At 39.4% G+C, this 17,852-nt stretch overlaps 1 protein-coding gene across 5 annotated transcripts in view; it reads right to left on the bottom strand.

Moving 5' to 3' along the window:
- ULK4 (unc-51 like kinase 4) overlaps positions 1-17,852 on the bottom strand; it is a 529,164-nt gene that overhangs the window by 139,526 nt on the left and 371,786 nt on the right. For 4 of the 5 annotated variants that reach the window (XM_061195276.1, XM_061195278.1, XM_061195279.1 and 1 more), the window contains one exon: positions 16,672-16,770. In XM_061195276.1, the coding sequence (XP_061051259.1) occupies positions 16,672-16,770 (99 nt within the window). Of the gene's footprint in view, positions 1-16,671; positions 16,771-17,852 lie in introns of those variants that run through there. The other variant, XM_061195280.1, reaches the window with a different exon arrangement.

Below are 17,852 nucleotides of genomic sequence, written 5' to 3'. Positions count from 1 at the left end.
ACTTTAGTTTTACTTCTATCATTTCTATATTGCTTGGAGTTGTTTTAAGGGGCTGATGGCACATTTTGTAATTCAAATATTTGAAGTAAATCTGTCTTCCCCACCCCAAAAATTTTAAAAAGGGGAAATTTCCTGGGTACCCTCTGTAATGACCCTCACAAACTGTCAAGAGGTAAACACAAGACTCACTATAACGAACGATAATGGCTGGAGAAGATGTGAAGGGCTAAGGCTGCATTTAACAGTTCCTACAACAGACCATCATGATTTCTTATGACTGTCAAATAAGGAACAAAGAAACTCGAATTTTTTACTTTTTGGTTATAAGATTCAAAAATGTGGACTTCCCTGGTGGCGCAGTGGTTAAGAATCCGCCTGCCAATGCAGGGGACACGGGTTCGAGCCCTGGTCCGGGAAGATCCCACATGCCGCGGAGCAACTAAGCCCAAGAGCCACAACTACTGAAGCCCACGTGCCTAGAGCCCGTGCTCCGCAACAAGAGAAGCCACCGCAATGAGAAGCCCGCACACCACACAAGGAAGAGTAGCCCCGGCTCGCCGCAAATAGAGAAAGCCCACACGCAGCAACAAAGACCCAACTCAGCCAAAAATAAAATAAAATAAATAATTTAAAAAAAAAGATTCAAAAATGTATTACAGAATTACATGGTTTAGAATTCTGCAAAAATTACTGTTTACTGAATCCAGGATATCAAAAAACACCTGGAGTTCTCTTTATGCTAAAATAATCCCTTTCTGAAAAGCTCATATCTAAATAATACAGGTTTGAGGTAGAGAATATACCCCAAAGGAAAATGTATAGGAGAGAATACATTTATCCCTAAAAAGGGTTTTTATTTCCATTAAACGAATGGATATTTTATAGTAAAATTACCAGGCTAATAAAATTTAAAAACCACTTCCTAACAGTAAAAACTTACCAAACCAGGCAATTTTTTACAATTGGAAGAAGAAAATTCTCTGCATAAAATTGGTTAATTATAGTTATGGCTTTATTATCTAGACATTAAGCATAAACTCCATAAGGTAAAGTCTCAGCTTTACAAACTAATGGTTCACTTATTCAAAGAAACTGATCCAGAATTAAAATAAAAGTGAGACTGTTTGTCTGAAGTTTTATACTGTAGGACTTGTTGCCCCCAAAGCAGCTTTACTAGGAGGCTCTGCCCCTTGTACCTTCGTGATCTGTGAGACACTGCAGGGCACACTCACTGGAGATGAAGTGGCAGTTAGGGCAGCTTATTTTAGAGCTACAATGAAATTGTTGGAAATACCCCTGGGCACATTATTTCAGCACATTAATGAGGCTATTCACAAAGAGAGTTTATTACAATAAGAGAGACGTTTATTAGATCCGTAATATGATTACAGAACGTGCTGTATGGGAAGGACCTCTGGGAGCTGTAGGCAGGATAATTTTGTAGGCATTAAACAAAACAAAAAAGCCAAACATCATTATCAAAACTGCTAACTTCACTGTATCACAGTTATGGGTAAAGATCCACATTATTTTTCTGCTTCAAAAATGATGCACCGGCATGCTTTCTGAATTTACATGAAATCAAAGGGCTTTTTTCAGGGTGGCAAAAATAAAACAAATTCAGGGTGTTTACTGCTCATCTTAAATATGGTCTGAAGGCACCTGGGAATTGCATTTTGAGGTTGTAGCCGTAATGGGTTTTGCATCACATGTTATTGTACTACTGAGTAATAAAGATAATGCCGCCACCAGTACGGATACAACAGAGAGAGAAAAGCACACACTGGTGGTGGGGGGGTTACTATGTGCCAAGTGCCGTGCCAACAGTTCTTCACACACTGTTCATTCAGTCTTCCCAACAACCGTGTGTGGTGTTAAAATTTTCTCCTTTTTTTGACATGGAAATGGAGACTTACTAACTTGCCCAAGGTCTTTCGTCTGGGCAACCAATGAAGCCAACACAACCATAATTAAATTAACGGGTGTTCCAGAGGTGACCCAACTGCATCATGGAAATGTCACTGTGTCTTGCCAAACAGCCTCACATGGACTGTCAAATCAATCAGATATCATTGTTTTGTTTCCCCTTTTTAAAGATGTAACCATTTCTCTTTTTGTTGCTGTTACCTATAAATGCAGAGCGCCGCGTTACTAGGCTATTAGCCCTGTTGAAGACAAGCAACAGCAATTTCCACAGTTTAAAAATCTAGCATACACTGTAGGAGGCCGGGATATTAAAGACCAGCATTGACAAAGTAAAACGCAATCAGTATGACCTTAAAGTAGACATAAAATACATATATACAATATACACATACACACACACACACACACATATAAATATATATCTCAAGTTATCTGTTATCCATCAACACCTCTCAACTTTAAATGGAATTTTCTTCATCACCCCACATGTCTTGAGAGTGACTGTTTCTCTCTGATTAACCAATGGAGAAAAGGTGTCTTTCCACAGGGGAAACCAGCCGAAAATGCTACTTTCTCTGGAGGATCACATAATGTAAAAGCAAGGCTCTTCTGTGTAACCCCTGGCAGGATATATCAGAATAGCTCTCCTACTTGGAGGCTACCACTCACTTCCTTTTCTATGCTATAAAAGATTCACTATGGTTTCATCCCCTTTAGTTTTATTAGGAAGACATCCAATTAGGCCAAAGAGATACTATTTTCATAGGACATGTTTTCCTATTATCTCTTAGGACACAAACTACTCCCAATTATTTAATGATTGTGGCGCAAAGAATAAATATAATCAATTGTATTCAAAGAAATGGTATTTTCATAAGATATGCAGGTGCTACTCCCACTTATCTAATAATTATATGGCAAAGGATACAAAACAAAATCTTAATAGTACTTGATGTTTGAAATCTCTTACAAATACACCACCATGTAGATGTCCACCCTTCTCCTTACAACAAAATAATCCTGACTAAATCAAATATCTAAAAGTAGAAAACAAACAAACATGAAAGTACTAAAAGAAAATACAGGTGAATATATTTATAGTCCTGGAATGAGAAGGCCTTTTAAAAGATGACATAAAATTCAAAAGTCATAAAGAAAAACACTGATAAAGTTGACTACTGAATGAAAACGACCTTTATAGCTAAAGTACTAATAAAAATTAGAAATACAAAGAGAAAATAAAAAAGTGTATTTGTTATGACAAAATTATAAACTTCTTAATATACAAAGAATTTTAAAAAATCAATAGAAAAAAAGTAAACTAAATAGAAAATAAATGAGCAAAGATTACACTAAAGCAATTTATAGGAAAAGACACACAAACGGCTAACAAACCCACAAAAGATGCTAAATTACATTTAAAATTAAATAAATACAAAACACCAAAGACACAAAATTTCACCTATAAGAAAAGCAAAATGATGTAATTTCGTAAAACTCAGTATCAGCAAGGCTGTGGGGAAACAGGCAGTCTCTCTTTTAGTGAGAATGAAAACTGGTTCTCTACCTTTTAGGGACAGCAATTTGGTAATACATATCAAAATTTAAAATTTACAACCCTTTCACCTAGTATATTAGACAGGATTCTCCAGAGAAGGAGCCAACAGGAGATATATAATTATGCAGAAAGAGATTTATTATGAAGGATTGGCTCCCATGGTTATGGAGGCTGAGAAGTTCCATGCTTTGCCATCCACGAGCTCGAAGTTCAGGAAAGCTGATGGTATAGTTCTTCTCCAAACCTAAAGGTCCTGAAAACCAAGGGAGCCAATGGTGTAAATCCTAGTCTGAGTCTAAAGACCCAAGATCCGAGAGTTCTAACATATGATGGCAGCAGATGTACGTCCCAGCTCAAGCACAGAGCAAATTCACCTTCCTCTGCCTGCTTTACTGAATCTACTGTTCAAATGCTAATCTCTTTCAGAAACACCTTCACAGGCACACCCAGAAACTACGTGTCACTATAAACATTAAAAACAAACAAACAAATGAAAACTCAGAAGAGAGCTGTTCTACCCATACATCAGGATTACTGTCTCATGTTTCACTTTTCATTTGCACTTTCTGGCATCATGTATGTGAGGTTCCAGTATAAAAACATAATACCTTATTCTATTATTATTTTATATTTTGGTACTTTATATTTTCCCAGTGTTAATGCTCAAAATGTTTTGAACTGATTTTTAAACAATAACTAGTACAGGAAAGAAGAGGTTAGTTATTAAATATTCAATTTATTTTTCTCTCAGTGATAAATTAAGAGAAACTGATCACTAAGTTACACATTGAATTTTCTGTATTTGCAGTGTTTCCACATGATGGATTTTGTAATTATCTTGGCCTCCACATTCCAAACAGCTTTGAGGTTTCATTTACGTGAAATGTGAGTTTCCTATTTTTGCCTCAAGTGTATCTTTAATTATGTGCTAAACCACACTTATAAAAAAAAGTTGTGAGTTGAAAATTTAACCCTTCCATTCACACTGACAAAAAGAAAGCCAGGAGAAGCTTAACCAAACAGTTTATACGCAAATCTACTTCTCTGTAAAATGAGTGCTGTTCTACTGCATTTGAGTGTATAGTCCAAAAGGCATGCTCTTGATGGTAGAATGATGACAGGAAATGAATTCTGCATGACAAGTCTTTAGTGATGTCATACTGTTGTTCCCGAAGATGGCTCAATTCCAAGGACAGACAGAAACTATGGAAACCTGACTACTAATGACCCTAGGGAATCGAATCAAAATAAAAATAAAAATACCTATTAGAAGGTACACACATAGGCTTACAATCCACACAACGATACACCAATTTCTAAGAAGTATGCTAATGAGTTCAACTCAGTCAAGGTTGATGATTCTCAATTTGTTTCACCAGATCATGCAGACATGGCCCAAAATAAGTCTAAAATTGCTAAGATTCTATGTGAGAATAACTCATAACTTTGAACTAAATATGAATACAACTATCTTTTGGCCCAAGTGATACTTAAAAGTAGGAACATGGAACTGCATGTAATCAAGATTCCTTGAGAATTTTTTTGGAAAAATACTACACCTTTTCTGATACTGATACTAGGTAGTTTTCATTATCTCTTGAGTGAATTTTAAAATGACAGAGCTTGAAGGGGCCAGCAGAGCTCTTCTGGTCCAACTACTGACTTGTAGGCAAGACATGGTCATTTTAACTCCCTGGTGAACCTTTCAGATAAACTGGATGGAAAAGGTGCTTTTACACGTTGTGTCAATTGGCTGTGCTGGGTCACTGGATAAGGACATGTTAGGGTCCATCTGCCCAAAATGGCCTGCTTGGGAAGGGGGATCAGGTAGTCATGCCCTTTGACAGTAATCAGAAAGGAGACCCAGGGGCTGCTGCTAGTGACAAGTCTACTCAGGAAGGGCATCAAGAATGGAATATTACTCTGCCATAAAAAGGAATGAAATAGGGCTTCCCTGGTGGCACAGTGGTTAAGAATCCACCTGCCAATACAGGGGACACGGGTTCGAGCCCTGGTCCGGGAAGATCCCACATGCTGTGGAGCAACTAAGCCCGTGCACCACAACTATTGAGCCTGCGCTCTAGAGCCCGCAAGCCACAACTACTGAACCCGCGTGCCACAACTACTGAAGCCTGCGTGCCTAGAGCCCCTGCTCTGCAACAAGAGAAGCCACCGCAATGAGAAACCTGCGCACCTCAATGAAGAGTAGCCCCCGCTCGCCGCAACTAGAGAAAGCCCACGCAAGCAACGAAGACCCAACACAGCCAAAAATAAATAAATAAAATAAATAAATTTTTTTTAAAAAAAGGAATGAAATAATGCCATTTGCAGCAACATGGATGGACCTAGAGATTGTCATACTAAGTGAAGTAAGCCAGACAGAGGAAGACTAACATCATATGCTATCGCTTAAATGTGGAATCTTAAAAAAAATGATACACATGAACTTATTTACGAAACAGAAATAGACCCACAGACATAGAAAGCAAACTTACAGTTACCAAAGGGGAAAGGGGGCAGTGGGGGGGTATAAATTAGGAGTTTGGGATTAACATATGCACAGTAGCATATATAAAATAGGTAAACAACAAGGACTTACTGTATAGCACAGGGAACTATACTCAATATTTTGTAACAACCCATGAAAGAAAAGAATCTGATAAAAGAATATATATATATCTGAATCACTGTGCTGTACACCTGAATCTAACACAACATTGTAAATCAACTACGCTTCACTTTTTAAAAAATAGGAAAAAAATAAAAGAATCATATTTTTAAAAAAAGAATTACGATTAGCAAATCATCACAATCAATGTAGATCAAAAAAATTTCATTTGCTTTTTTCTAAAAGAAATCACTATTCTTATCATTTCATGGATGTAGCACAGGTGCCCAGACATGGAACTTCCTGAGCCTAAAAGTAGAAGAACAACATTTTAAAATTCAACATAAACTTTTATGCTCTACTGAGACATGCCTAGCTGCTTATTTTGGAGGACCAAAATATAGTTTAGTATAGCATCACAGAGCGAATTTATTGCCACAGGAAATCCAACCAAATTGTTCTTCGTCTCCATTGAACAGAACAGTATGTTGACCCTTACCGGCAGAATTAAAGAGTGAATTCTGTTGTAGCAGCTACTGTGAGAAACTTGAGTTGCAGAGCTGGCGAATATTTATGAAGTTTTCCTACTGTGCTGGCCACTGGCAGAGATAGTGGGAGAGATACATGCTTCTGAATCATTCAAGGAGCATGGAGTTACCCGTCAGATCTGACTCTGAGAATTCAAATCCTAAATTTAGAAAAAAAAAAAAACCTCACTGTTTACTAAAAATAAGGTGTATTAGGAAAAACGTTCAAGATTCTGAAGGTAAATTTACAGTCCAGATACAACTCTCCATCTGATGGAGAGAATGTCAGATATCTCTAGAGTGGAAAGAGCTGGCACTAAGCTGCTTCCTTGCTTTGCTTCCATGCCTTACACACTATACTCCGGGAAAAGCAAGAAGACCCCTTGGTCCCCACTGATGCAGGGTGAGAGCTGCCTCTGAGGCCAGCTTCTGGCCACTCTTGAGTGAAGAATGTTTCCAAGGCTGAGGCTGAATGTCACCTGTCCTGTGCCCTCTCAGGAGGATCCTTGCCCCACCTTATTACACTAAACCTTTCTGTTTTATGACTCACACCCTAAATCAAAATTTTAATAAAAAATTGTCGAGAAACATCCTGTTAAGTCCTTGGTATAAATCACTCTACCCTCACTTCTTTTTGTGTCCTTTATACACACATACATACAGCATGATATAAATCAGCTCGTATCACAATTTTGTTTTGTAACTAGGTTTTGGCACTTGTTATATCTCATTCATGCACCCCACAATTATTTACTGAGAGCTTGTGATGGCCAACCACTTTGAAAGGGCGGGTAGTAAGGCTGGGAACTAAACAGACCAGTGACTTTCAGTCAAGATAGTGTGTGACTTCAAATTTTGCACTACCACCTCCATAATAACTACAAGAAGAAAAAAATTTATAAGATACAAATATCTTTGTGGACCAGAAATGAAACAAACACACAGAAGCTGGAGGTTCAAAAGCTGTTAGAAGTATCTATAGCAACTAGGATCTCCAATACAATTGGGGCCACACCCCATGTGGAGCTAGGACAAAAGTCAGGCACAGAGTGTGAAATGGAGGTTGGGGTTCCTGTCCACAAAAGGAAGCTGAAGAAGCTGTTCCAGCCTTGGGGCTTCGGATAATAAATGAAGCTGCTCTACTCTTGAAAAGAGCAGCAACAGAACCTGTGCCAAATCCCCTGCAGGCTCGACGTCTGGATTTGTAATAAATCCAGTATCATCATGATATCGGAATTTGGGGACCCAGAGCAGAGTCAAAGTAACCATAATATCACTAGATAGCAAGGGGCTGGTGCAGAGAAAAGAAACAGCAGCATCACAAAATACAAATAACTTCCACTCTTAATGAGCCTGACTGGGAAGGAAGCCTAAAATAGAGAAAGAGAACCACCAAACACAATGACTACTAGGTGAATTCATTCAGGAAGAAATGAAAATAATAGAGCAGCCTCAAAAGGACTTATTTTTTAACAGTTTCCTTGAAGCATAACTGACATGCCAAAAAACTACACATATTTATAACATACAGCAATCAAGGTAACAAACATATCCACAAACCTCAAAGGCATCTTTCCACCAATACCTCACTATTTTGATTATAGTAACTTCATAGTACATCTTGACATCAAGTAGTGTCAACCCTTCAACTTTGTTTTCTTCCAAAGTTGTCTTGGCTATACTAAAGTTCTTTGTATTTCATGAACATTTTAGAACAAATTAAACAATTCCTACAAAAAAAAATATCGTGCTGAAAAAATTCCCAGAAACACAAAAGCTACCAAGACTGAATCATGAAGAAGTAGAAAATGTGAATAGAACTGTAACTAGTAAGGAGATTGAATTAGTAATCAAAAATCTTCTGCAAGTACCTCTGCAGACCGCAACAACACAGAGCCGAGGTGCTACCTCCTGGCGTGCACATGGGGCTGGCTCCTCAGCTACACGTCAAACACCAATTCTGCTGCCCGTACTGGATGCCAAGTGAGATAATGTGATTTTTTAAAAAATAGTCTCCTATTTTCCCTTCTTTCATTTATTTATTTACTTATTAACATACTTATTTATTTATTTGGCTGCTTAGGGTCTTAGTTGCAGCACACGGGATCTTTATGGCGGCATTCGGGATCTTTCCTTGCAGCGTGCGGTATGTTCGTTGCAGCGCATGGGCTTCTCTCTAGTTGTGGCACGCGGGCTCAGTATTTGCAGCACGTGGGCTCCAGAGTGCACGGGCTCAGCAATCACGGTGTAAGGGCTCTCTAGTTGTGCCGTGAAGGCTCCAGAGCGTGCAGGCTCAGTAGTTGCAGCACATGGGCTCTCTAGTTGTGGCATGCTCTCTAGAGTGCACAGGCTTAGTTGCACCACGGCATGTGGGATCTTAGTTTCCCAACTAGGGATGGAACCCACATCCCCTGGCGGATTCTTAACCACTGGACCACCAGGGAAGTCCCTATTTATGTATTAATTTTTTAGCCACACCGTGCAGTTTGCGGGATATTAGTTCCCCAACCAGAATCGGAGGGCTTCACTGATGAATTCTGTTAAACATTTTAAGAAGAACTAATACTAATCCTTCTCAAATTTTTCCCAAAAATTGAAGAGAAGGGAACACCTAACTTGTTCTATGAGTCCAGCATCACCCTGATTCCAAACCCAGACAAAGACAGTATAAAAAATAAAACTACAGATCAATATCCCTAATGACCACTGACGCAAAAATCTTAAACAAAATTCTGGACAACCAAATTCAGCAGCATATTAAAAGTATTAAACACCATGAACAAGTGGGCTTTATTCCTGGAATGCAAGGATGGTTCAGTATATGAAAATCAATCAATATAATACACAACAATAGTACCCAAAGCAATCTACAGATTCAATGCAATCCCTCTCAAAATCCCAATAAAGTTTTCTGCAGAAACAGAAAACCCCATCCAAAAATCCATATGTAATTTCAAGTCACCCCAAATAACCAAAACCATCTTGAAAAAGGACAATAAAGCTGGACTTCTTGATTTTAAAACTTACTCTACAATGATCAAACCAGAAGAATGACATACAGACTAACTGAAGAGAACAGAGATTCCAGAAATAAACCCACACATATATAGTCAAATGATTTTTGACAAGGGTGCCAAGACCGTTCAATGGGAAAGGATAGTCTTTTCAACAAACGGTTCTGAGAAAACTGGATATCCACATTCAAAAGAATGAAGTTAGACCCTTACCTAACACCACACGCGAAAATAAACTCAAAGTGAATGAAAGACCTAAATGTAAGACCTAAACTATAAAATTCTTGGAAGAAACAAAGGGCAAAATCTTCATGACACTGCATTTGGCAACAATTTCCTGCATATGACACAAAAGGCACAGGCAACAAATGAGAAATTAGGCAAACTGGACTTTATGAAAATTTTCAAAAAGTGTGCATCAAAACACAATATCAACAAAGTAAAAAGGCAATCCACAGAATGGCATAAAGTATTTTAATATCATATATTTGATAATGGGTTAATTTTCAGATTACACAGTTTCTAATACTCGACAACAAGAAACCAAACAACCTAATTCAAAAATGGGCAAAGGACATGAATAGACATTTCTTCAAAGAAGATATCCAAATGATCAATAAGCACATGAAAAGATGCCCAATATCACTAATAGTTAGAGAAAAACACATTAAAACTGCAATGAAATACCACTTCTATGCTAAAAGAAATAAGCCAGTCACAAAATGACAAATAATATATGACGCCACATACACGAGGTACTTAGAATAGTCAAAATCACAGAGACAGAAAATATTGGGTTGGCCAAAAGTTCCGTTCATTTTCTTCCGTAAGATGGCTCTAGTAGCATTTAGTTGTCTTTAACTTCATTGGAAACAATTTTGTTAGACTGTATGTGACAGCTGTCATATCAGCGTGCATTTAAAAAAAGACTTATCAAAATTGGTGGATTTTTGTGTAGCCATTTTAATATTGAAGATGGAAGAAAAAAGCAACATTTTCGGTATATTATGCTTTATTATTTCAAGAAAGGTAAAAACACAACTGAAACACAAAAAAAGATTTGTGCAGTGTATGGAGAAGGTACTGTGGCTGATCGAACACGTCAAAAGTGGTTTACGAAGTTTCGTACCAGAGATTTCTCACTGGCCGATGCTCCACGGTCAGGTACACAAGTTGAAGTTGATAGCAATCAAATCGGGACATTAATTGAGAACAATCAACGTTATACCACACGGGGGACAGCCGACATACTCAAAATATCCAAATCAAGCGCTGAAAATCATTTGCACCAACTTGGTTATGTTCATCGCTTTGATGTTTGGGTTCCACATAAGTTAAGGGGAAAAAACCTTCTTGACCGTATTTCCACATGCGATTCTCCATTGAAATGTAATGAAAACGTTTTGTTTCTAAAACAAATTGTGATGGGTGATGAAAAGTGGATACTGCCCAATAACGTGGAATGGAAGAGACTGTGGGGCAAGTGAAATGAACCGTCACCAACCACACCAAAGGCTGGTCTTCTTCCAAAGAAGGTGATGTGTATATGGTGGGATCAGAATGGAGTCCTCTATTATGAGCTCCTTCCAGAAAACCAAACGATTAATTCCAGCAAGTACTGCTCCCAGTTAGACCAACTGAAAGTAGCACTCAATGAAGTGTCCAGAATTAGTCAACAGAAAACACATAAGCTTCCATCAGGGTAACACAAGACCGCATGTTTCTATGATGAGCAGGCAAAAACTGCTACAGCTTGGCTGGGAAGTTCTGATTCATCCGCCGTATATACCAGACACTGCACTTCGGATTACCATTTATTTAGGTCTTTACAGAATTCTCTTAATGGAAAAAATTTCCATTCCCTGGAAGACTGTAAAAGGCACCTGGAACAGTTATTTGCTCAAAAAGATAAAAAGTTTTGGGAAGATGGAATTATGAAGTTGCCTGAAAAATGGCAGAAGGTAGTGGAACAAAAGGGTGAATACGTTGTTCAATAAAGTTCTTGGTGCAAATGAAAAATGTGTCTTTTATTTTTACTTAAAAACCGAAGGCACTTTTTGGCCAACCCAATAGAATGGTGGCTGACGGGCTGTGGGGGGGGAAGGGATAGTTACTGTTTAATGGGTATAGAGTTTCAGTTTTACAAGATGAAAAGAATTACAGAGGTGGATGGTGGTGATGACTGCACAACATTATGAATATATTTAATACTACTGAACTGCACACTTAAAAATGATAAATGGGGTAAATTTTACGTTATGTTTATTTCATCACAACAAAAAAAGAAAAAAAATTCATACAGCCCTTCTTCCTTGGCCCAAATCATGTAGTTAGTTATTCTCTCCACAGGGCCCCAGGGAACCTAGAAGCATAACAAAAAAATTTCTGTATTGTATTGTGTGATAAATTGGCATGTTTGTGTACCCAATGGCTGTTCTTTGATCTTATGCATGATGCTTATGAAGGTATACTGAGGATCCTGTATATTATTATCTGCAGAGTATATGCTGGATCTCTGTAATTCAATAAGTTTTTGTCAGGAGGCTATAAGTTTACAGCCAAGAAGAACTGCCAGACACTTCACTAAAAAAAAGTTATCCAGAGGATATTACAGGAGATCAACATAGGAGATGCTAAGTGAGGACTGCAATCCTACCCAGACTGCAGAGGGACACCTTTCCAGTGGCTGAGAAAGGCATGGTTAATATGAAAAGTATAAGCCAGGCTGAAGACTGGCATCTTTGGCATATAATAAGGAAAACCTTAAAAACAATTATCTCTTATAAATTTGAAAATACTTATTTTAATAGGGGGAAAAGGAAGCTGTAGCGTAATTTTTATAGCAAATAATTATCTAGTTACAAAATTCATCTGGGATACATATCCTGGCTTTGTATTTTCATAAAAAAGAAAACATTTAGGGGCTTCCCTGATGGCACAATGGTGAAGAATCTGCCTGCCAATGCAGGGGACACAGTTTCGAGCCCCACGGAACAACTAAGCCCGTGCACCACAATTACTGAGCCTGCGCTCTAGGGCCCGCGAGCCACAACTACTGAGCCCACGCACCACAACTACTGAAGCCCACACTCCTAGAGCCTGTGCTCCCCAACAAGAGAAGCCACCGCAATGAAAAGCCCGCACACCACAATGAAGAGTAGCCCCTGCTCACCACAACGAGAGAAAGCCTGCGTGCAGCAATGAAGACCCAATGCAGCCAAAAATAAATAAATAATATAAATTTATTTTTAAAAAAGAACATATTTACGTCAAACAACTACCCTGCTTTATCTTTTCTTCAGGAGACATAGTCAACTTGTTATATATTTTATTAGCCATATCTTACTTACACTATGGTTACCAATTGAGGGTTCAAAGAGCCCCTTGAAATTCTGTATTGTGTACAGAACTTTGCATATAGGTGAGTCTAGGCATTTTTTCCTGGAGAGTCTAGAATCATCAGATTCTCTAAGTAGTTCACACTCAAGACAGACTAAGAGGACTTCCTTGGTGGTACAGTGGTTAAGAATCCGCCTGCCAATGCAGAGGACACGGGTTTGAGCCCTGGTCTGGGAAGATCCTACATGCCGCGGAGCAACTAAGCCCGTGCGCCACAACTACTAAGGCTGCGCTCTAGAGCCCGTGTGCCACAACTACTGAGCCTGCGCTCTAGAGACCACAAGCCACAACTACTGAAGCCGCGCGACTAGAGCCCGGGCTCCGCAACAAGAGAAGTCACCGCAACGAGAAGCCCACACACCGCAACGTAGAGTAGCCCCCGCTCACTGCAACTAGAGAAAGCCGGCGCGCAGCAACAAAGACCCAACGCAGCCAAAAATAAATAAATAAATTTATTTAAAAAAAAAAAAAAGACAGACTGAGAATCAGTCTTATACCCACAGTTCACTATGATTTTATAATGTATAGTATAAACATGGGTCGTAAATTATGGGTTGACAGGTTTCATATTCCCTGAAGGATAAGTATGCTTACTTTCACAGGACCCTATCTGGAAAGAACCTCAAAAGCTAACAAGTTCATTCTCCTTCCTTTAGGTAAAATACCTCTATAATTACCCAAGTCCAGTGAAAACTAAAAGTCTGCTTATTTTTCCCTGTGGGAAAGCAATTCCAGCACCTCATTCTGTAACTTATCACATTTTTAACAACCACTGTAAAAATTTATCTTTGGTCTGTATGTGCTCTAGTTGAGGCCCTCAATAGCCTTATTACTATTTTTCTTCACTGTATACACAGCTATAAATGTGTATTAATCTTTTCCGGAGAAGACATATTGAATGTCTGTCGCAGGCCATTTTTAAACCTAATGACTCCAGGGGTGAATGTGTATGTAGACAACACAGTTCACACACGTTAGGCAGACATTCGGCCAATGTACTAGAACCTAAGTGTGATCAAGTTACTAGTAACAGGAGTTCAGAGTCCCAAAGGCTGGGGGAAATATCTCAGAGGACACACTGCAGCAAGAAGGGGCTCTCCAGCTATTTCTGGCAGCTGTAGTGTAGGCCAGAAGTACGGGTGTGGTGGCATCTGGTGGAGGTCTGACCTCACCGGGGGCCCACAACACTGGGCCCCTCTGCAGCCCTCATCCTAGCCTGGCCTGTGATCACAGTTCCACTACTCTCCCTAGTGGAGACCGTGCATTCCAGGCTTTCCCGAGCACTGGCACCCCGACTCCCCCTACTTGCCTGCCTCTCTGGGTTCATCTCCTGTGGTCCTCCCTACACAGACATCGGACCCTCCAGGCCTCCCACCACCAGCAGCGGCACCCTGCCACCCTCTGTGCGTCTGCCCACTAGCTACGATTCACCGGCACTCTCAGGGTTGCTTCCTGCTTCCCCAGGGATTGTGGACCAGCTCTGGCCTGGGCAACCCAGCCAATTGGCCCACTGTCCTGTGGGCTGTCGTCACACCTTCTCCAATGAGGTCTGACCCACAGCCTTGGGGAAGAGGTATCCCCTTTCAAGTTTGTCCTTCCTGAGGACTCTCCCTCTCCCTCAGCTTTCGGATACCCTACAGAGTTCTTTTTAAATCTTGCATTTACTCTTCAATTATAGCTTAATAATTCTTTCTATTGAAATTCTCCTGTTTAAATCACTATGTGGTTTGTCTTCTGATGGGACCCAGACTGATACAATCACAATGTCTTTGACTGTGCTCACCAATAATATTTGCTAACAGTGTATTTTTATTTTTATTTTTCCTTCTAGTTTAAGTGTATTACAGTTAAACAATGTGGTCTATACCATTCCTACTTATTGGAATTTATTGATATTCTTTTAACCTAACGCATGGTAAACTTTTTAAAGTATTTCCAGAAAACTGAAAAGAAGGTACAGTCTGTATTTTCAGGGTAGAGAGACGGATATACTTCTATTAGATTAATCTTACTAAAGTTTTCATATCCTCTATACCAGGGGTTAACAAACTTTTTCTGTAAAGAGCCAGAGAGTAAACAACACAGGCTTGTGGGCTACAGAGTCCCTGTTGTAACTCCTCAACTCTACCGTCAAGATGCAAAAGCAGCCATAGACAACTGTTTGTGCGGCTGTATTCAATAAAACTTTACTTACAAAAAGAGGCAGTGAGCCAGAGTTAGTCCACACGCCTTAGTTTTGTCAACCCCTGCTCTACATCATCATTTTCATCCACTTGAGTCGTCAAGCAATGAGAAAGGTTAAATCTCTTGATATTACTGTACTTTTTTTTCCCTATATGTTTTGGTCCTTCCCTGTATGTTTTGGTCCTTCTCTGTTTTTATAGTTCTATGCTCTGATATTTGACACAAAACGGTTCATAGTTATTGTATCTTCCTGTGGATTTTATTCCTTACCATTGTAGAGTCCTTCTCTTTGCCCTGATAAAGGTTTTTTGTTTTGCATTAAACCTTACGTCTAATAGAGGAAAACATTTAGAAAGAAAATATACAACAAGACAATAAAATTAAGACCAAAGATAAGTTTAAGAATAAATCTGATTGGAATAAATTCAACTATTAAAGCAAATCTCAGAATGTAGCAAACACCAAAACCCTGTCTATAAGATACCTATGTGAAATAGAGTGTCCTAGAAGTTTACCTGAAACAGATTTCTTCAACTGCCTTTAAGCTTTTTTTTTACTGTTTAAATCTTATATGCTATTAATATAAGTATTATCCTACATATCATATATTGCATCAGTTATATTTAATGGGGATGTTTTGAGTCTTTCATATGTCCTTAAAGAGTGCATGATTTGGTTAGTCTTCCCTCTGTTCACTGGAGCCCCATCTATGTCCTGCATATTTCCAAAATATACAAACAGCTCATACAACTCAATAACAAAAAAAACAAACAACCCAATCAAAAAATGGGCGGCAGACCTAAAAAGACATTTCTCCAAAGAAGACATACAGATAGCCAATAGGCACATGAAAAGATGCTCAACATTGCTAATTATCAGGGAAATGCAAGTCAAAACTACAATGAGGTTCAGTTGGTCCAAACTCCAAGTCTCCATTGGGTTCTTTTCACGTACTCAGTAGTCTTGTGAAGTCTCATCTGTTTTCGTGTAATTTCACTTATTTCATTCTATTTCTATGGAGACTGTGGTGGATATGCTCTAGCTCTGTCTGCGCTTCTGCATTTCAGGGTAGTCCTGCATGCCAAGTAACCCTAAAATATCTTTTTGAAAGAGAATTGACGCCCACAATGGATTTCTTCTTCCTTCTTGGAATTCATTTCTTGATTTTCCTTTTTTTTTTTTTTTTTTTTTTTTTTTTTTTTACCTCACATCCATTAAGAAGAATTTGAGGCTCTGCCTTACTTAAATATCCACTTAAATGAATGATTAGCCACCCGCCTATTAAAGTAGAAATTTAGTATTTCCAGGCTAAATAATCTTCTGAAATTTCTTTTGGTTCTAGTTTTGAAAGGAATCAAAATAGCATAGCAACTCAAGACATCATGAAATTCAAATAAAATCACTTCACCCTCTGCAACGACCTGAGAGACACACAGCAGGTGCGTGAGCTCTTACCAGCGGGACGAGCAGGCTGATAAGGTCTGTCAGAGGCTTGCCAAGCAGCAGCAGGTCTTCTGCGGCCTGAGTGCTCCCTCCAGAGCCGGACTTCTGTGCCTGAACAGGGGGAGGAGAGGGGGAGGGGGTCTTGGAGATTAGTCAGTTTGGCCGTAGGAGACAGGTCCACCCAGACAGGCCTGTGATGACGGCACAGAGGAAGCATTTGACCTCAGGCCCCTGAAGAGAAGTTAGGCTCGGTTATCACGTGACAGAGAGTACACACACTGCCACCAGCTCAGGCCACAGAGGCGGATCTGGGCGGACCACAGATAAAGCAATAACCCGGGCTGTCGTTGGAGGGATGATATTGATGTTCACACACTGCGGGTGGTAAAGCACTTTATCTCCCCAACCATCCTGAGACGAGGTGCGGTTATCCCCATTTGTCAGGGGAGAAAACTAAAGTTCAGAGAGGTTGAGTAGTTTGTCTAAAGTCCCACAGACAATGGGTGACAAAGCTGGAGGATGAATCCAGGCTAAATGACTCCAAATCACACAAGCTCACCTCTTCTGGGCACTGTCATACACATTGTATGATGCAGACCAAATGCATTCTGCTGTGCTTTCCTTCTCTATATGCACACACCTGCCCAAATAACATCTAGAATATTTATCGAATGAACAGGCTTTGGACCACTGCATGAAGAAGCTTCAGATACAGGTCTACATTGCTTAGGAAGTATGCAATGGAAGTAAGAATTGAGAAATGAGTGGCTTTAACTTTAAGTGTGTCTTTCCCAGGAGTTTTATAGAACTGCCTCATTTCAGAGAAGATTTCTATCATAGAGATGAATAATTTTATACTGAGAGAAGGCACTGATTATTTATTGTATTTGCTATAGTACATACACATTTCATTCGCATACACCCTCTCTGTTTTTAATTTCACTCAGAACAAAACTACTTTTAGGTAATGACCTTTGCCAGAGCCTTTTTAAAGCAGGCTGCCCCACCTTAGGTCACTAACCTGGACTCTGGGGCCCCTCTCATAAATGCCAAGATTCCTTCTGCCTTCGGGCCTATGGACAGAATTTAAGTGGCCCACTTTCCTCGGTTCAAAAGGATGTTGTGGAAAATCAGACACCTGCCTTTTAACAGCTTGCACCTCTCTGCAGCCAAGGGGGACAACAATAATTGGT

This window comes from Eubalaena glacialis, chromosome 7, assembly GCF_028564815.1.
Source record: "Eubalaena glacialis isolate mEubGla1 chromosome 7, mEubGla1.1.hap2.+ XY, whole genome shotgun sequence".
Taxonomy (NCBI): Eukaryota; Metazoa; Chordata; class Mammalia; order Artiodactyla; family Balaenidae; genus Eubalaena; species Eubalaena glacialis.
Note: the sequence above shows the minus strand (reverse complement) of the source record. Positions and strands in the feature narration are given on the sequence as shown.